This window comes from Microcebus murinus, chromosome 14 (genome assembly GCF_040939455.1).
Source record: "Microcebus murinus isolate Inina chromosome 14, M.murinus_Inina_mat1.0, whole genome shotgun sequence".
Taxonomy (NCBI): Eukaryota; Metazoa; Chordata; class Mammalia; order Primates; family Cheirogaleidae; genus Microcebus; species Microcebus murinus.
The window spans coordinates 71,995,888-72,013,780 of NC_134117.1; the positions used below are offsets into that span (position 1 = coordinate 71,995,888).

The window sequence follows — 17,893 nt, forward strand, 5'->3', positions numbered from 1 at the left end:
TATGCCCAAAGAACATAGACAAGTGGGGGCGTTTTATTAGAGAGAGAAAGGTCACATACTGTTTTGAAGGAAAGCTCATCTGCACTGGAGAAGCTTGGCAGCCGTGGGCTGTGATTGGGGAATGACAATAGCAGGCGAAGCCAGTCTTAGAGTCATGGCAGGGCAGTTCAGCAATTGCTAGGTATAACTGGTCTTGTGGAAAAATTTAGTTCTTGGAGTAGGTGCTATGTGCCCTGAGTGCATTTTCCTCAACTCTGATTTAGGGGAGTATGACAATAACGACCCAATTTGTATAACTAATGTTCACAGTACCATATAGAGTAGTTTCATAGCCCCAAAAATCCTCTGTGCTCCACCTATTCATCCTTCCCTCCTCACAAACCCCTGATCTTTTTACCGTCTCCATAGCCTTTTCCAGAACGTCTCATAGTTGGAATCATACGGTACATAGCCTTTTCAGATTGGATGCTTTCACTTAGTAATATGCACTTAAGGGTCCTCCATATGTTTTCATAGCTTGACAGCTCATTTCTTTTCAGTGCTGAATAATATTCCACAGTCTGGACATACCACAGTTTATCCATTCACCTAGTAAAGTACACTCTTATGTCCAAGTTTGGTGATTATAAATGAGGCTGCTATAAACATCTGTGTGCAGGTTTTTGTGTGGACATAAGTTTTCAGCTCCTTTGGGTAAATACCAAGGAGTATGACTGCTGGATCATATGGCAAGTATATGTTTAGTTTTGTACGAAGCTGCCTGTCTTCTGAAGTGGCTGTGCCATTTTGCATTCTGTTCAGCAATGAATGAGCGTTCTAGCTGCACCACATCTTCACCAGCATATAGTGTTGTCAGTGATCTGGATTTTGGCCATTCTAATAGCTCTCTAAAAGCTTTTTTATGCACTAGATTGCTGGGAAATTTCTTTCCCTTTGAGCCTCTGAGCTGAGCTCAGGACCAGCATGGGGTCAGCACCAAGCTGCAAGATTCTCAGTCCGTGGCCACATGGGGACAAGCCTGTGCCAAACCAGGAGTGTGGCATTCAGTGGACACTGTGCCGTTCCCTTCAGATCCCCACGTTGGGCCAACTCATCCACGTCTGGCCCTGAGAAGGCCAGACCCCCAGTCCCTGCTGCCATCCTTGTGGGTGATTGCCCTCAGCTGGGGGGCCACCTTGCCCGGGGTGAGGCTGGCAGGGGCCTGCTCAGACCAGGAGAAGTTGATGCAGAAACACACAGGCAGAGTCGGCTTCTCCTTTTGCCCAGTCCTTTCTCGTTCTGTGCAGTGGACCCCAAGCTCGCTCCTCCATGATTCTCTCAGGCCCAGAGTCTGTGTTCAGCGAATCCACTAGCGGGCAGCAAATGATCCAATCTCCCAGCCTCTCCTAGGGGGACATGGCCTCAGTCCCCCGCAGAGCAGCCTCGATGAAGCTTCAGACCACGGGCGGGATGGGGGCATACGGTCTTCCCTTGTTCAGGGGGCTACTTCTTAAACACCTCCGTGTACAGAGATGGTGCCACAGCTGAGACCCTCCTCATAAGAGATGGACCATATGCTAGGAGCACATGTGGACATGTGGAGAAATGCTGAACGAATAAAAAGAAACAAAATTTTAGGTCCAGGGTTTTGCTGTGCCTTTTGGGAAGGGGTGTGGCATCATGGAATGAATGAAGACTTTGGGTGAACAAATCCTGTTTCTGTCACTTACAAGTGGTGTGATCTCAGCCCTGTTGAATGACTTCTCTCCTCACTCATCTTGGCCATGGCAATAATACTGCCATCCTCATGGCATTGCTGTGAGCCTAACGTGTTGTGTAGACCACCAGTGCGCAGAAGGGGCTTGGAAACAGGTGGCGTCTTTCTTCCCTCCATCTGCTCATGTTGTACTGTTTGGTCTTGCTTCTAATGTAGTAGAAAATGATATCCCAGGTGGGCACCTCAAAGAAGCATCCTTCGTCGGCGCCCTTGTTGGGTCGTGACGAGAGACACGGTTTCGTTCTGCTCAGAGTGCACAGACGGCATCTTGCGTATGTCCCTTTCCTTCTGCATCCTGTTTCCAGCAGGTAGAGAGTCAGGCGTACTTTCGAGTTGAAGATTACATCCCCGCAAGTCTGATTGAGAGAATGACTGCTCTCCAGGTCCAAGCGGAAGTCTCGGAGAGGCACCGGCTCAGTTCTGCACTTTGGGGAGAGGATGCTGAGCTGCAGTTCTTGAGGGTAAGTCCTTTCAGACCTTGACAGCAATGCTAGTCATTAAGGGAATGCAGTTAGCAATCCCTTCTGGAACCTTCTCTGAGGGCCAGATGTGCTCAGACCCACTAGGAGGCACAAACAAAGGTCTTCAGCTAGAGGAGGAAGGAAGCCCCCCATGGCCCTGAGGCCAAGGAGAGGCTCCAGGAAGCAGAGGCCCTTGGAAATGACCCAAAGACAGATAGGATTTAGTGAGCCAGGGTGGGTGTGGTAGGGCCTTTCTTTAATCTTAGAGCAGCACCCCAGCCACTTTTCTATAAGTGGGGAGACCACATTTCTCATGATGACATGCAAGACAACAGAAGCACCAAGTCAGAGTCTGAGTCCAAGCAAAGCTATTGGAAGACCCAGAGCTTGCAGCCTTCTGGGCAGCTGTCCTCAGCACAGCACAGCTGGTGTGGCCCAGGCTTCAGCCCACACTCTCTTCGCCCGTTGCACAAAAGCAGTGGCACTTTGATGCCCCCATGTTTGTAGGCATGCACAGTGATGAACAGCCTTTGCTTACTCCAGTGCCTCTGTTCACTGTGGGCTAGGCATTGCAGGGGACAGAGACAAACAGCAGGTGCTCCCTCCCCCAACCCCTGGGGAGTCCCAAGTCTCTTGGGGAGGACTTCCGTGTATCCAGAGATCTGCAAGCTGATAAATGCTCAATGAGACAACGAACAATACCAACTACTCTAAGTCAAGATGATGGGACCAGAGAGGGAGTGGCCACTCTGCCTGTGAAGATGCAGCCAGGGTACAAGTGGGAGGAGGCCCCCAGCTTCCCCAGGATGGGCTACGGGCTGGGCCTTTAGATTTGGGGAACAGCTTTAAAAGGAAACTTGAGGGTTTTCACATTTCTCTGTACATGAGTCTCCTAAGATGGGTAGAAATATTCTGCCCAAGTTTTCTTGTCTTTAATAGAGACTGGCATTTGAAATCAGAACAGACAAACTAGGCCTGGCCTTTGCTTTTTGGCTAGTTGTTTTGCAGAACTATCCTTGCACCTAGCATGGTGTGAGCCTGCAAACGTTTCATGTGGGAAGCCCAGATGAACACAGGCTCAGTGCATTCCATATTTAGTCTGGCCTTCCTGTATGTTCCCTGTCAAGAGGATACAGCATTCCCTTGACAGGGAACCAGTGGGGACTGCAAAAGCCCTCTGATGGGGAGTGGCCACAGAGCCACAGACACACAGAACCAAACCTAGAGGCCAGCGCCTCAGCCCTGCAGGGGCGCTTCTGCAGGATGGATGCTGCCTGCTAGCCTCTGCCCAAGCCTGGCTGGGCTCCAACAGTGAGTCCCTCCCCCTCCCTCCCTGGTTAAACGATGAAAAATTGTTATAAAAGAAGCCAGCAGGCTCAGAAGCAAAAATACAGGAAAGCTTTTTTTAAAAATCATTTACGGAAAGCCCTGGATGGATTTGGTTTCATTATGCATGTCAGGGAGCACTCTGGCTTTCTCAGCCCCCTTGGTGGGTGGGTTGGGGCTGTGAATGCTGTGTGCAGCCTGCTGTGGTGCCGGCAGACGACCTAGACGGGACTTCGTCATCTGCAGGGCACACTGGGACCCTCTCGTCAGGGGGAAGGTTTGTTCAGATTTTTTCCCTCTCTGATTATAAAAGCAAACATTTCTGATAATTCTGCCCCCTGGAGATAGCACAGTTACACTTTGGAATATTAATCTTTCTCTCTTTGTTCTGTGCATTTGTATATGTGTGCATATATTAATATATATATTTAAAATTGGGTTTATGTTATATATGCACTTTATATATTCACATAATCCCATATCACTGATGTTTTAAAAACTTAATTTGAATCAACACATGTACCCTAATTTTTTTCTCTCAATATTCTATTGTTTGACATATAAGCTTTTTCCAATATGAGACTATTTAAAATAATACTGAGGATTTTTTACCTAAATTATAGCTTAATCTCCTAAGGACACAGCCCGTGAGTGGAATGCGGGGCTGGTGGTGAGGAGCACTTTGGAGCACTGCTGCTATCTATTGCTGCGACTCCAGCACTGCAGCCTCTTCTGCCGGGCTGTAATCTGGACCCATCGCAGAACCCAGTTACTTCTCTATAGACAGTCACTGGATTATTTAATTACAGATTTTGTGGCTCTTCTTTTTCACTAAAAAAGAAAACAAAACAAACCAAAAGGAAGCCATTCGCAGGTGGCCCCGGCTCTGGTGACCAACTCTGCCTGCCCCCGACCTGCACCAGAGGCAGCCCTGGCAGGAGTCCCGGTCGCACCCTGCTGAATGCCGCCCTCCGTCTGCAGGGTCACAACTGTGCTGGCGTATTAATCTCAGAAACTCAATGTCTTCCAAACTTCCTCAACCATGGAACAATTTTCCCACCTCACTAGGGATATAGGTTATGAAAACGTTTAAAAAAGCTTTTTTGCTATTGAAATCGTACTGGTTGTACCCTGTAGTCTTCCTCACTTAGTATTATAACAATGCAGTTCCCTGATAAGTACAGATGCTTTATAAATATCTTTGTAAAGGCTGCCTGATAACCCATCTCAAGGGAGTACTGCTTTTGCGAAGTCATTTGCGCCCAGGAGTTGGTGTCCCCGACCCGCTCCCCACGTCTGTGCTGAACAGCGATATATGAGAGGCTCTGTCTTGATTATTTCGTGTATTTTCTTAGGATGGATTCTCAGAAGTGGAGTTATAAGGTCAAAGAGTATGAATTGCTGTGCATCTCTTTATGAGTACCTGGGGATAACATTCCACTTGCTTCCAGGGCGTTCAGCACAGCAAGGGTGCGGCATGGGGCAGCGGGGGCGCCTGGCTCCAGCCTCAGCTTTGCCACCCGCCCATGCTGGGAGGGCAGCGCCTCACAGTGGGGGGCTAAGCACCTGGAGACGGACGGCCCTGTGCGAGAGAAGCTGGCAATGGCAATGCAGGGTGGGTGAGGGGAGGCACCCTAGAGTGGGGACCCCAACCCTTTTGGCACCAGGGGCCGATTTCGTGGAAGACAATTTTTCCATGGACCGGGGTGGGGTGGAGGGTGGGGAGCACGGGACTCAGGCGGTGATGCGAGCGGTGGGGCAGCTGTGTAACACAGTTGAAGCTTCACTCACTTGCCTGCCCCTCGCTTCCTGTTGTGCGGACCCCCGTTCCTAAGTTTCATGGAAGACAACTTTTCCCTGGGATGGGGAGACAAAGGCGAGCAGGGGGAAGGGCGGCGGAGCTCTGGGGTCATGTCCCAGGCGTCGGGGACTGCAGCCCTAGAGGACTCCCTAGCAGACAAAGAGTGGAGGCAGACATTATTATTTTATCTTTTAAATAGCCTGACGATGCCCTTGATGGCGTTAGGTGTGTTCACCTATGCTTGCAGACTTTATGGATGTCCATGAAGTAGTTTAGTTATTAAGAGTGAAGACTCAGGAGCAAACAAGCTCATATTTCCATATTCCCATTCCTGGCTCCAGAGTGGGAACTTTGGCAGATTTCTTAACCCTTCTGTTCTTCTGCTTTCTCCGTTGACAAGAGAGAGCTACCTGTGTCTCTATGACTGCTGCGAAGATTAAGTAACAATGCATAATGCGTGGGAAATGCATAACATGGTGCTTTATCAGCTTAAGAATTTTGAGGCCCAAAGTACTGAAAAGTATCATATCTCCCTTTGTATAATTAAAAAATAAAATAAAAATATAGACTAATATTAAACTATTGAAAAGTGAAATTCAGTCTAGCAAAAGCATCCTTTATTCCAATGAAGACTGCTTATTAATGCTTAAACAATTTTTTTAGAAACTTTACATCAAATTCTTTAAAAAGACTTTATGGAATTGTCTTGGGGTGCTTCGTGAGACCTGAATCCCCTGCCCGCTCTGCCCGCTGGGTGCTCCAGCTCGTGTGGCATGAGTGCTGTTCTGTACGGTGACAGCGACGCGGTGATGGAGGCCGGGAGCGCGGAGACTCGTGGGGAGCTGAGCGGCTGCCGGCGGCGGCCTGCCCGGGAGACTGCTCCTCAGCAGGAGACGAGGGAACGGCTCGAGAGAGGAGCTCTCAAAAGCCATAATTGGTCCCTGTTTTTGTGACCCTGCCTGGGGGTGGGGAAGATTGCACAGGACATGGCGCTGCTGAGGGGTAGAAATGGCATGGCAGATCTCAGCAGTGAAGCCCTTCTGAGAGGGTTCGTGTGCCTGCAGCAAGGAGTCCCTGCTGTGGGTGCAGGTGCATCAGCCTTCTGGTGAGGACGGGAGGCGGCCTGGGAAGACGGAGACATGACTACCATTCAGTCGAGAAAGCCTTGTGTCCGGTTTATACTCTGGTTTCTTAACAATTTGATTGTTCTAATGTGGTCTCCAGCTCCCATTGACCCATGGCCCCTGACAAGATTTAGTCTCCTAACCTGGTAAACCGAGGCAAGACCCTGGGCTGTGGGGACCCCATCAAGGCATTGCAATGAGGTGAGAAAGGCCAAAGTGAATGGCCACTTTCTCTGCAGGTGTTCCAGCCTCCTGCTGATCCAGCAGCGATGCTGGCGCGTGGGAAGGCCACTCCCTGTGCAGGGCCCCAGGTTTTGCACGTGTAGCACGGCCGGTTTGGTCTAGAAACCACCGCAGCAGCCGTGACTGGCACAGCTGGGAAGGAGGTCCTTACCATGAAATGGCCCACGAGAGTCGGAATTCTAAAAACTTGTTCAGAATATTATTATTCCACTGTATCATTTTCGTAATAACTCTGTTCTAAGTGTTGTTTTAGGTGCTGCGTGAGAAAAATATTCCTTTGGGTAAAAAAAGTAGAAAAGTGCTATCACATCAGAGATGGAGAGAAATTTTGTATGGTAGTAGGGACATTTGTTTAGCTCAATGTTTCCTAAACTTATTTGACAGTCCTACCCTTTTATAGTTTTTTCAGAACACCTATCAATGTGTGTTTCCTGGAATGGTCTGAGGCCCATGATTATCCACCAGTGTGCTTCAGCTGGCCTTCTCCTTGCTCCAGGTCACTCAGCAGCTCCCGGAATACGGTGTGCTGGTTCACCGGGTATTCCCAGAGAAAAAGAGGCCAGAAGGAGAGCTGGCGTTGGGGATCTGTGCCAAGGGTGTCATAGTATACGAAGTGAAAAACAGCAGCAGAATTGCAACTTTACGGTTTCAGTGGAGAGAAACCAGGAAGATTTCGACTTACGTGAGTGTAACTCAGTTGATAAATGACCTGTGCTTCATTTTCCTTTGATCTGTCACCGCTTTAAAGGAGCAATAGGCCATGTGACTTCCTCCTGACCGCGCCCAGCCTGTCAGTTGACCTGCATTCTGAGGCGTTGCAGGGTGTTTGCAAGAAGTTCTACCAAGAGATCTTGCGAGATCCCCAGGGGGCTGTTTCCTCCCTCATCCCTGCTCTGGACACCCCCCTTTCACGCCAGTGAACAGCCATGGGGCTAATGGGCTACATTTTCCTTCTGGGGAAAGTTCTGTTAATTTGGAGAATCCCTCATGGTTGGGAACAAGGTTGGAGGTGGGAGGTGGGGGAGGAGGAGTGCGCTGTACGTGGGCTGGAATCTGCAAGGCTTTCAAACGTTTCCTTGTGTTTTAATTTTCCCTTTGCACACAGTGTGCTGAGATCCCTGATTATGCTATGGGACACTGAGGACTGCAGACTTGTGATAGCCATTGAAAGTTTAAAAGCCTTTTTTTCTTTCTTTTTTGAGACAGGGTCTTGCTCTGTCTGTCGCTGGGGCTAGAGTGCTGTGGCATCGTCATAGCTCACTGAAAAACCTCAGATTCCTGGGCTCAAGTGACGCTCTTGCTTCAGCCTCCCGAGTAGCTGGGACTACAGACACATGCCTCCACACCTGGCTAATTTTTCTATTTTATATAGAGATAGGGTCTTGCTGTGTTGCTCAGACTGGTCTTAAACTCCTGGCCTCAATCGATCCTCCCGCCTCTGCCTCTCAAAGTGCTAGGATTACAGTCATGAGCTACCATACCCGGCCTAAAAGCCTTTTTTTAAAAAACAGAAAATCTCCGTTAGACATACAACATTTGAAATCTTATTTGAACACTATTTGCATGCATGTTTGTGCTTCCTGAATTTAGTTATAATCACTTTGGCACTGGCACCCTGGTAGCTGACTGTCCCTGCGTGTCCTGTGGGTCTTCTGGCCAGTGTTTGTGTTACTTCATTATAAGGCATGAGGTTCGTCTGTGGCCCATGAAAAATTGCTTTTTTCCCTATTTAATTTCCTCTTATGGTTTTCAAATTTTTCTAACTAAATCACTGTTTCTATCATTATCTGATGTTAGAATTTCCAAAGTAGAGCATAATTGCTTTTATTCATATTCTGAATATTTCTTTCATTTCTTGCATCCTGGCTTTTGAAATTAACACATTGTCAAAGTGTAATTCTTGATAGAATTTCATAATAAATTATTATTTGTCTTTAGAAAAAGCTTCCATCTAAAAATAATCATTGAGTGCAATTTAGTTGAGTTTATTAAAGTGGTCTTTACATTGTCAGGAAACTGGCTTTTTCCCAAATAATTTTGACCAAACTTAAATGACAACAATATTTATATACTTATTTTTACTTTAATCCCATGATAGATTAGAAAACAATATTTATATTTGTGAATTTTTCAGAATTTTAATTACTTTAATTCACTTGAAATGTTATTTGAAGAATTTTAACTATTTAATTCAATACTGTTACATTACTTCTTATTTACTGCATATTTAATTATTCACAATTTTCAGAGTAATTTGTTTCAAAACATTTGTAAAATAACCTAAAAAGTAATTTAGAAAAATTATATTTTTTGAAGCCATGAAGTTTAAAGTCCCCTTAAGTAAGTACTTTATATATAAATTGGTTTAATTTTTACAGATATTTATTTTCTCCAATGCCAGGGGATTTCTTGATTAAATGAATTGACTAATTTCTTGATTAAAGCTGAGAAGTCATCAGGTTTGCAAGACAAACTGAGTAGCTTTAAGCACACTGCTTAGTTAGGATTTCCGTTCCCTGATGGTCATCCACTTCTTTGGCAGGAACTGTCTTTACCAAGAAGTCCTCTGGACTAATGTCGCCAGCTGCTTGCCGCAAACCAATCATCTTGCACAGAAAATGACTTGAAGTCCTTATGCTTCTGCAAGCACAGAATAGGGAGCTGTGGGCAAGAGGAAAATTAGCTCAGGAAGCTGGGTTTAATTTTGTTTTATTAATAGCTGAAGCCAAAACGCCTCAAACAATCACGGATGGCTCATCCTGCCAGCTTGCAGGGAGCCAGCAAAGGAATTAGAGAAAGCGCCATTTTCAAAGGAGGCGATTCATGGACATGTTGGATTATTCAGTCAAAAAATGTTCCTTCCAGAAGAATGAACCTAGCCATGTTAGTAACCATTCTTGGTTATTACCACTGGTTAGTTAAATTTTTGAAGAGAAATACATGGAAGCAGAGGCAGACACAGGTTATGTAGGGTCCTCTTTAAGAAAAAGAACACAAACTAGCATATGAAAGGGATATTTATTTAGAATGAGAAAAGATATCACAGAAACTTAGGAATTTTTAAAAGTTGAACAATATTGCAAATATCACCAAAGCCAGAAAACAATATTTTATTAACTCCCTCTCAAAGTCTATAGTACTTTTTTCCTTTCAAATTATTGGTGGCCTACTCTTTGATTATTTTTTGATATAATGATACTTTTGTAATATTTTCTCTAAAGAGAATAGAAATATAGTTTTTCTTCCAGCATGGCTGATTGAAATTTGTTTTTTTAATTGATAATGTTGTTAGGATGCATAAAACATGCAGCTTTGCACAGAGACATACTTAAAAAATGACTTATTTATCTAAAAAATTGTAATACCCTAATAAGCTTATATAAGATTGTGGGGACTGCATAAAAGCATATCAGTGTGTACTGACAAAGTATATGGATTTCAAGCAAATACTCAACTTTGGAAAAGTGTGAATAAAACAGTCCATTGGATTATTAAGACCGGTAGAATAGCACCTATGAATGCTTGAGAAAGTACATTATTTAAAGGAACATGAAATGTAGTACAGTTCAGTTGGCTTCAGAATCCATCCGCATTAGCACAGAGAGGCTGAGCACTATGTTCATCAATAAGAGGAGTATTTAGAGAATGATCAAATTATCTAAAATTAGGTTAATGGGGCTGGGTGCAGTGGCTCATGCCTGTAATCCTAGCACTCTGGGAGGCTAAGGCGGGAGGATCACTCCAAGGTCAGGAGTTCCAGACCAGCATGAGCAAGAGCAAGACCCAGGTCTCTATTAAAAATAGGAAGAAACTAGCTGGACACATAAAAATATATGGAAAAAATTAGCCAGGGATGGTGACGCATGCTTGTACTCCCAGCTACTTGGGAGGCTGAGGCAGGAGGATTGCTTGAGCCCAGGAGTTTGAGGTTGCTGTGAGCTAGGCTGATGCCACAGCACTCTATCCTGGACAACAGAGTGAGACCGTGTTTCCAAAAATAAATAAATAAGTAAATAAATAAAATTAAGTTAATGGCAAAAAGGAATTTCTCAGAGGAAAATCAGTGAATAGTTATGTGCCTTTTGCTAATATCTGACTTGTGTGAATGGAGTTTCTTAGCAATGGTGACTATCAGGAATTTAAAAAGATGAGCCTCACAGGGGATCGGGAGTTTCAGGCATACAGCCTGTTTTTATGATGTTACCTTTATAGGAGCAAGCTCAAGGTTCTTACTAAAATATATAGGATATCTAGAATAGAGATTTTATTTGGAAGTTATATATAAATTTGTATCTACTGTAACCTCTATTACTTTGTATTTTATTGTTCTTATGAGAATTAGACATTGCAATAAGTTATGATTCTTTTTCCACGAGGCTCCGTATAGATATCCCCATGTAGATAATCCTCCCCAGTGTGGCACAGTAAGCTGGGCAAGTACTGTCACTTTGTATGTGGCATTGAAGGTATCATGTAGGGAAGCGTTTCTTGGTGGTGTGACCTCACTTCCCATGGCATTATGAGGACTGTTCTTCTGTTTCCTCCTCTGTGGATTAAGGACAATGATAGAACTTCCCCATTCAGTGGCTATGAAGACAAAATGAGTTTATACTTACACAGCCCTTACAACAGAACCTGGCATCTAACAGCCAGAAATATTAGGACACACACAAGTACTTTTATCTTTTCTATACTCCGATAGCTAGGAATTTTGTCTATAACGTCTTTGAATTTATGTAACAAAACAAGGGGAATACTTTGTGGCCTTTTCATCATGCACATGGAAGGTTATATTCTGTCCTTGCTGAGGCCGACGTACCTGACTCAATTCATATTCTTTTCACCCAACACATTCTTTGACAAACAGCAATTGCCCGATAAACATTTAATTTAGGAATGAAGGAGAAAATTAAAACGAGGATTTTCTCTAATCTGAGAACAACATCAGGCCACAGTCGGAACATCTGCAGCTTTGGATACTTAGGATATTGAGCTGAGGGACTGAGCGTTTGCTTGCTCTCTGGCCAGCTGTGGGTCAGTGGACGGGTGAGGATTATCAATGTGTTAAATCTGTGTTTGCTTCCTTCAGCAAAAGAAGTTCACCATCACAAGCAGTGTCACTGGGAAAAAGCACACATTTGTCGCTGATTCAGTCAAGACCTGCAAATATTTACTGGGCCTCTGCTCGGCCCAGCACCGGTTTAACGCACAGCTGGGCTCTGGGCGGCCCCCCCAGGTTTTAACAGGTGAGTAGATGCTGTGTTCTCAACATACTCTTCGGCAAGTTTGCTCTCTCATAAAATAATTTGGAAAAATAGATACGATTCATCCAGAAACCTCTAAAAAGTTGTAAATCTCCCTAATAACAACAGAAATGACAACACAAATGAAATATGATTTTATTTTCTCAGATTGGCAAGTGCTAAAATAAATAACACTAGGAGGGTAAATTGATATTATACAATCTTTTCTGAGTGCAATTGGGAATATATATCAAAAGCCTTTTAAAAAAGTTCATGTCCTCTTGGCCCCATAATTTTACTTGTAGATGGAAATTTATCCGAAGGTAATCAATAGAGAAGTGCACAAACGTTGATGTCCGTGGATGTCCACTGGGCATCATTTATAACAGTGACCATTTGGAAACAATTTAAGTATCCAAAAATACAAGACTAGTTAAATGAACCACAGCACATCTATATAATTTAGACAGTAAAGTCAGATTTTGGAGAGTGATGATGGTGAGACCATACATGACACAGTGCCAGGGGAGGAAAAGCGAGTGGTGAGACCATATCTAGCACTGCCTGACGGGGCTTTCTTCAATGGTAGAAATATCTGTACTGTTAACGTGGGAGTCGCTACTAGCATGTACCTTTTGAGCGCTTGAAAGGTGGAAAGAAGAACTGAGGAATTAGATCTTTAATGTTATTTAATTCTCATTAATTTATATTTAAATTTAAATGACCATGTGTGCATAGTGTATTGGCTAGCACAGGTATAGACACATGACACTAATTTGGTTAATATTAACATGTTACAAAACAGGGAAGGAAGAATACAGAAATGAGCTGCACCAAAATATTACATTACTTGTTACTTTTGTGAGTTAGGCATGCAGGCATGATCATTTCCTCTGTTTTATATTTTTCAGTATTTATTACACTTTCAACAATGAACGTGCATTATTGATATAATTAAGAGAGAGACTATTGGTCAAAATGTGGTCACACATCACATAAGAGTAGTTAATATTTATTGAGCATTTAGGAAGTGCTATGGAACTGTTTACTATGGTTATTGCTACATTTCCCTGGCATTATGCTAAATACTTACATAAATTTTCTCATTTACACTCATAATATACTGTTTTCTGAAATTACAGTTGTCAAGCAGCCCCATGAGGCAGGAACCAGCAGTACTGGGAGGCACAGGCTGACACTGGGAGAGTTTAGTGCTGTGCCAGCTGCTGGGCGGTGGGGCTCAGATCTGAGCCTGTGGCTCTCGGGGCCCAGTGCCTGCACTATGGGTTTCATAATTAGCCAGAGCATGGGCTTGAGTGCTAGAGAGACTTGGCTCCAAGTGCTGGCTTTTTTCACAGTTGCTCTTGATGTCTAAGCACTATTTCTTCTTTGGTTACAAAAGGGAACAATCTACTATCGTGGTTTTCACCCTTCATTCAGAGCCTGGCCCCTAGACCTGCGGCTTACACATCACCCGAGAGCTCGCTAAGGACGGAGCCTCTCAGGCCCACTCCAGTCCTATTAAATAGGACTCTGCTTTTTAAAAAGAACCCAGGAGATTTGGATGCACATGAAGTTCCAGCAGGGCTGGCGTGGAACACGGTCCGTGGAGTCCCATAGACTAGGGAGTGCCACTGACTTGCTGCGTGACTTGGGCAACTCGCCTCCCCTTTCTGGACCTTAGTGTGCACATCTGAACACACAGGCCGTCTCCCGGTGTGTGTTGCGCTCCAGGGGGACAGTGTGTGTCGTTTGCAGAGCGACCTCCGGCGTTCCGTGCTCAGTGTGAGAGCAGTGACAGTGGTTGTCCGGTGCAAGCCAGTCCACGGGAGCCGTGCCACTGGGTCCTGAGCACTGGGCCAGGAGTCAGGATCGGCTGGAAAACAAAATTGCTGAGCTTTCAGATTCAGACCCAAACACAGAAGGTAAAGGTAGCATATTATTTGCAGCAGAACCAAATAAACACATAAACACTTCGTTGAAACCACATGGTGGTGGTTCAGGATGTATGTTTCCAGGAAGCCGCAGATGACAAATGTAATTATTAAATAATTATATCTGACTTACATGCTATTGCTGAGAACAGTGTATGAAACACCATCAGTGTTGTTTTATTGCCAGGATTTCAGTGACTGTAAGATATTTATAAAGACTCCAAGAGCTTACTTGTGAAATTAATCCTTCCAGGCCTATTTTGCTAATAATAGACTGTTTCCTCAAACCACAAATTCTATCATCTTAGCAGTTTTCAGGAACCTAACATTTATTTGCATTAAAAGGATTAGTTTAGACAATTTTCGCTTGCCTTAAAAAAATGTCTTCTAGCCTGGCCAATGGAGCAAGACCCTGTGTCTAAAAAAATGAATAAATATAAATTTTTAAAAAGCTAAAAATGTTTTCACATGAGGAACTCTCTCTGCAGACCCCATTGTCAATGACTGCATGCAACACCACCGGAGGGCCCCACGCAGACTCCAAGCTCAGCACATGCACAGCTGGTCTCTTCCTCCCACGCAACTCCCTCCAAGACTTGATCTTTGTCTTGTTCAGATGGAGCCACCCTCTCTCCCTGCAGAAAACGGGGAGGGCCTGCACCTGCACCCTCTCTTCCCACCCCACCTCTCACCAAACACTCTCAAGTGGACTTCCTGCCTGGACTCATGTCTGGTTCATCATCCTTCTCTCAGCCTTCAGGGTGCCCTTTCGAAAGGACCAATCCAATTATGTTCTTCCATACTGAAAACTTGCCAGTGGCTCTCTGCTGCCTGCAGGGACAAACTTCTTAGGATGGCACTTCAGACTCTCGCCCATCTGGCCCCAACCCTGACTTCTTTCTTGCCCCAACTCCTGGCTCCTTCCCTCGGCTCTCTGGCCACACTGCAGGCTGCTCAACACACCAGGAAGGCTCAGATTCCAGGGCCTTTGGGCTCCGCATGGCCCTGCCTGCGACAGGTTCCTAACCCTCTCAGGCTCAGACCACCAAGATAAGCCTGATTCGCTACGAATATGTTTTAAGGACAACTCCCTTCGTGAAGGCTTTCCTGGTTGGCTGCCCCCAGACGGAGTTGACCGCTCCCTCTTCTGTGCAGATCTCTGTCTTCTCCCTGCAATATTCTGCCACTTCCATCTGTGGGGACTTGTGCCCCAGTGTGTAGGGGCCGGGAGCTCCGTCAGGACGGGCTGCCATCACAGCCTCAGCGCGGAGCAGAGGCGTGCCACGCGCGGCGACCAGCACATGCTTTGCGGATCAATGGACGGGGGATTTGTGTGGAAATACAATCTTTTACTTAGCCCTTCCCCCTTTCAAATATTTAGTTTGCTTTTCAACAAATGATATTGTTATGAACACCATTGGAAGTAATATTTTTCTGTATCCTGTGTCACTTCTTTAAGCTAGAACTCAGAAGTGTCATCATAGGGTACAAGAGCCACGGCATTTTAAAGGCTGTTGCTGTCTCCCTGTGCCACTTTCGTGTCCGGTATCGGCCTGCCTGTGTGACGCACCCTTGCCAGAATAGATACAACCATGTTTACCCTTGTCCATTTGATAGGTAAAAATGATTTCTCACTGTTGCTTTATTTTGCAGTTCTTTGATTGTTGAGAAGTTGAACATTTTCCAAATGTTTCTTAGTCATTCTTCTGTGAATTGTCTCAGCAAACATATTACTTTGTAGTTATATTTGGTTCCCTGGGGAGAAAGACAAATCACTGAGCTTTTACAAGTGCATAATTTCGGGACTAAATCAGGCAGGCTCTGTCAGCCCAGCAGAGTGAGGGTCAGCCCTTTCCCATTGGAGGCCTGGGGGCTCCAGGATGTTCCCTACCCCGTGCCCCTGAGACTCTGTAACTGAGCTGGACTCCGGCTCTCGACATTCAGATGGATTTAGACATTTGTCAGCTGTTTCCCTGGTGCTACTGGTTATGCTGTGAGTCACCCATGGCCAGGGAACAGGACCCATCCACTCTCCTTGGTTTGTCAGTGGCTTTGGGACATTCTTGACAACCCGCTCGTCCATTCTTGAAAGGCTGTCAACTCTTGGCTCTTCCACCTTCCCTCCCTCCCCTGTTCGCCCACCCACCAACCCAACGAAGGCGACCAAGTGACGGCACCAGCACCCCGCCCCCGCCCACTGCTGCGTGCTCATCAGGTCTGTGGCGCCAGGTGCTTGACTTCTGGGTCTGGATTCCGGACCTCACCGTGAGGCCCTGTCCTGTCCGCTGAGCATCCTCCTCAGTGCCCGGATGCTCTCCAGCTTCCTGCAGACCCTTGGGGCGCTCACTCCTCTGCTGCCTTCTGTGAGTCCTGCCCCTAAGGGACAGCGCCTTCCTGTGACCCCAATCTCTGTACAGCCTTGTTTCAAACCTGCTAACCTCTCTGCCTGAGATCTTGCTCTTCCGTCTCTGCCTACAATATCCCCCTGTGGGTATTAATTGCCATCATGGTTTTGTCTAAGGTCACTGTGCCTTTGGGCCCTGGTGAACAGAAAGCTGGCCATTCCCACAGTCTCCTCTGCTGCTGTCTTTGTGCCCTCGGCTCCCCCGTCTTCCAGCGTGGACTGTAGAGTCAGCAGATTTGAGTATGAGTTCTGCTCCGCCACTCACTAGCCTTGGGACCATGAGCAAATTATCAACTCTCTTAGCCACACATTTCCTCATCTATACAATGGGTGCAATAACATCTACCCCATAGGATTCTTGTGAGGATGAGATGAGACAATGTAGATAATGTGCCTCCTACTGTGCCTGGCACATAATAAGCACTCAGCAAATACTAGTTGTTGGTGTTGATGTTACCGCTGTTGCTGTTTCTGAACAAGTCTTTGCAGTAAGATACTGTGCCGTTTGTGCAAAAGCCACAGGTCATATTCCAGTTCCTTATATTCCTCCATTCTTTCTTGCCTACTGTATGTGAGTGACAGTACCATAATGCCTCCTGCATGCTGAAAATTCTCAAAAAGTATTTTTTAAAGACTAGCTTTTTCAGTGGGCACAGCCCTGGCAATGAATCAGACACCACTGTAGGGAAGAGATGGGTTCTGCTTGAAGACACAAACGGCACAGACACCCTTGAAGTGGAGGCACTTCAACGCACATGTGCATGTGTGCACGCGCACACCCCCCGAGAAAACAAGAGCCACACAGCACCATGTGTCTGACCATTCTTTCCTTCTTGATTTTAGCAAGGAGCAGATGGCCAGAATATAGTCATCATTTTCCTTTTTCAGAATACTAACTTGGCTTTGTGTAAAGCCTAATTAACTTAAAGGATCTATTTATTGAATTCCAATTTTTTAAATGAACAATATGAATAGTGAAGTGGGGAGTAACTCACATCCATGGCCTCAAGTTCAGGACTTCATTAGAGTCATTTATTAAACCTTTCTGCATGAAGGGAGAAGGGGGCATGTCAAAGCTGGGGGCTTGAAACATCTGATACGCAGTTAGGTTTCAGGAAATAGGATCCTACATTAAATATTACTACCAGGGCAAATGAAGCTGTATATAGATTAAAGATTATACTCCACCGGCCGGAGCCTCATCCTGGGAGCCAGGTGATTTGAAGACCCATTTGTTACCAGAGCATTTGGAGGACAGACCTGTAAAGGCAGGAAGCAGAAGGAGATGGGACTGCTAAGTTATAGGCTGCTGGGCTCGGCTGTAGCCTGAGGTCTTGCTCTCCCCAGTTGGAACAGGCTGCTTGGCTCCAAGAGCCCAGGAAGCACCTTGTTTCTTCCTTACTCTGTTTCTGAGGTTTCTTTCATTAGCAAATGCTATTAAGAACACTTGCTTGGATTCCAGGCAAACAACAAAGCAAGAGGCAAAATAGCAGGCCTCCAAGTGCAGGAAACGAAAGGGGGAGCCTGGGGCTGGGAGGTGTCACCAGCACAGGAGCAGCGGGTCCAGCATCATCCCTGTGTGTGTGTTTATTTTTTCTCCC

General features: G+C 45.5%; 1 protein-coding gene across 1 annotated transcript in view; it reads left to right on the forward strand.

The window, feature by feature from the left end:
* Positions 1–17,893, forward strand: part of LOC142860985 (FERM and PDZ domain-containing protein 2-like) — a 77,965-nt gene that overhangs the window by 23,555 nt on the left and 36,517 nt on the right. The window contains exons 12-14 of the mRNA XM_076009663.1: positions 2,062–2,217; positions 7,208–7,393; positions 11,801–11,957. Coding sequence (XP_075865778.1) covers positions 2,062–2,217; positions 7,208–7,393; positions 11,801–11,957 — 499 coding nt within the window. The remainder of the gene's footprint in view (positions 1–2,061; positions 2,218–7,207; positions 7,394–11,800; positions 11,958–17,893) is intronic.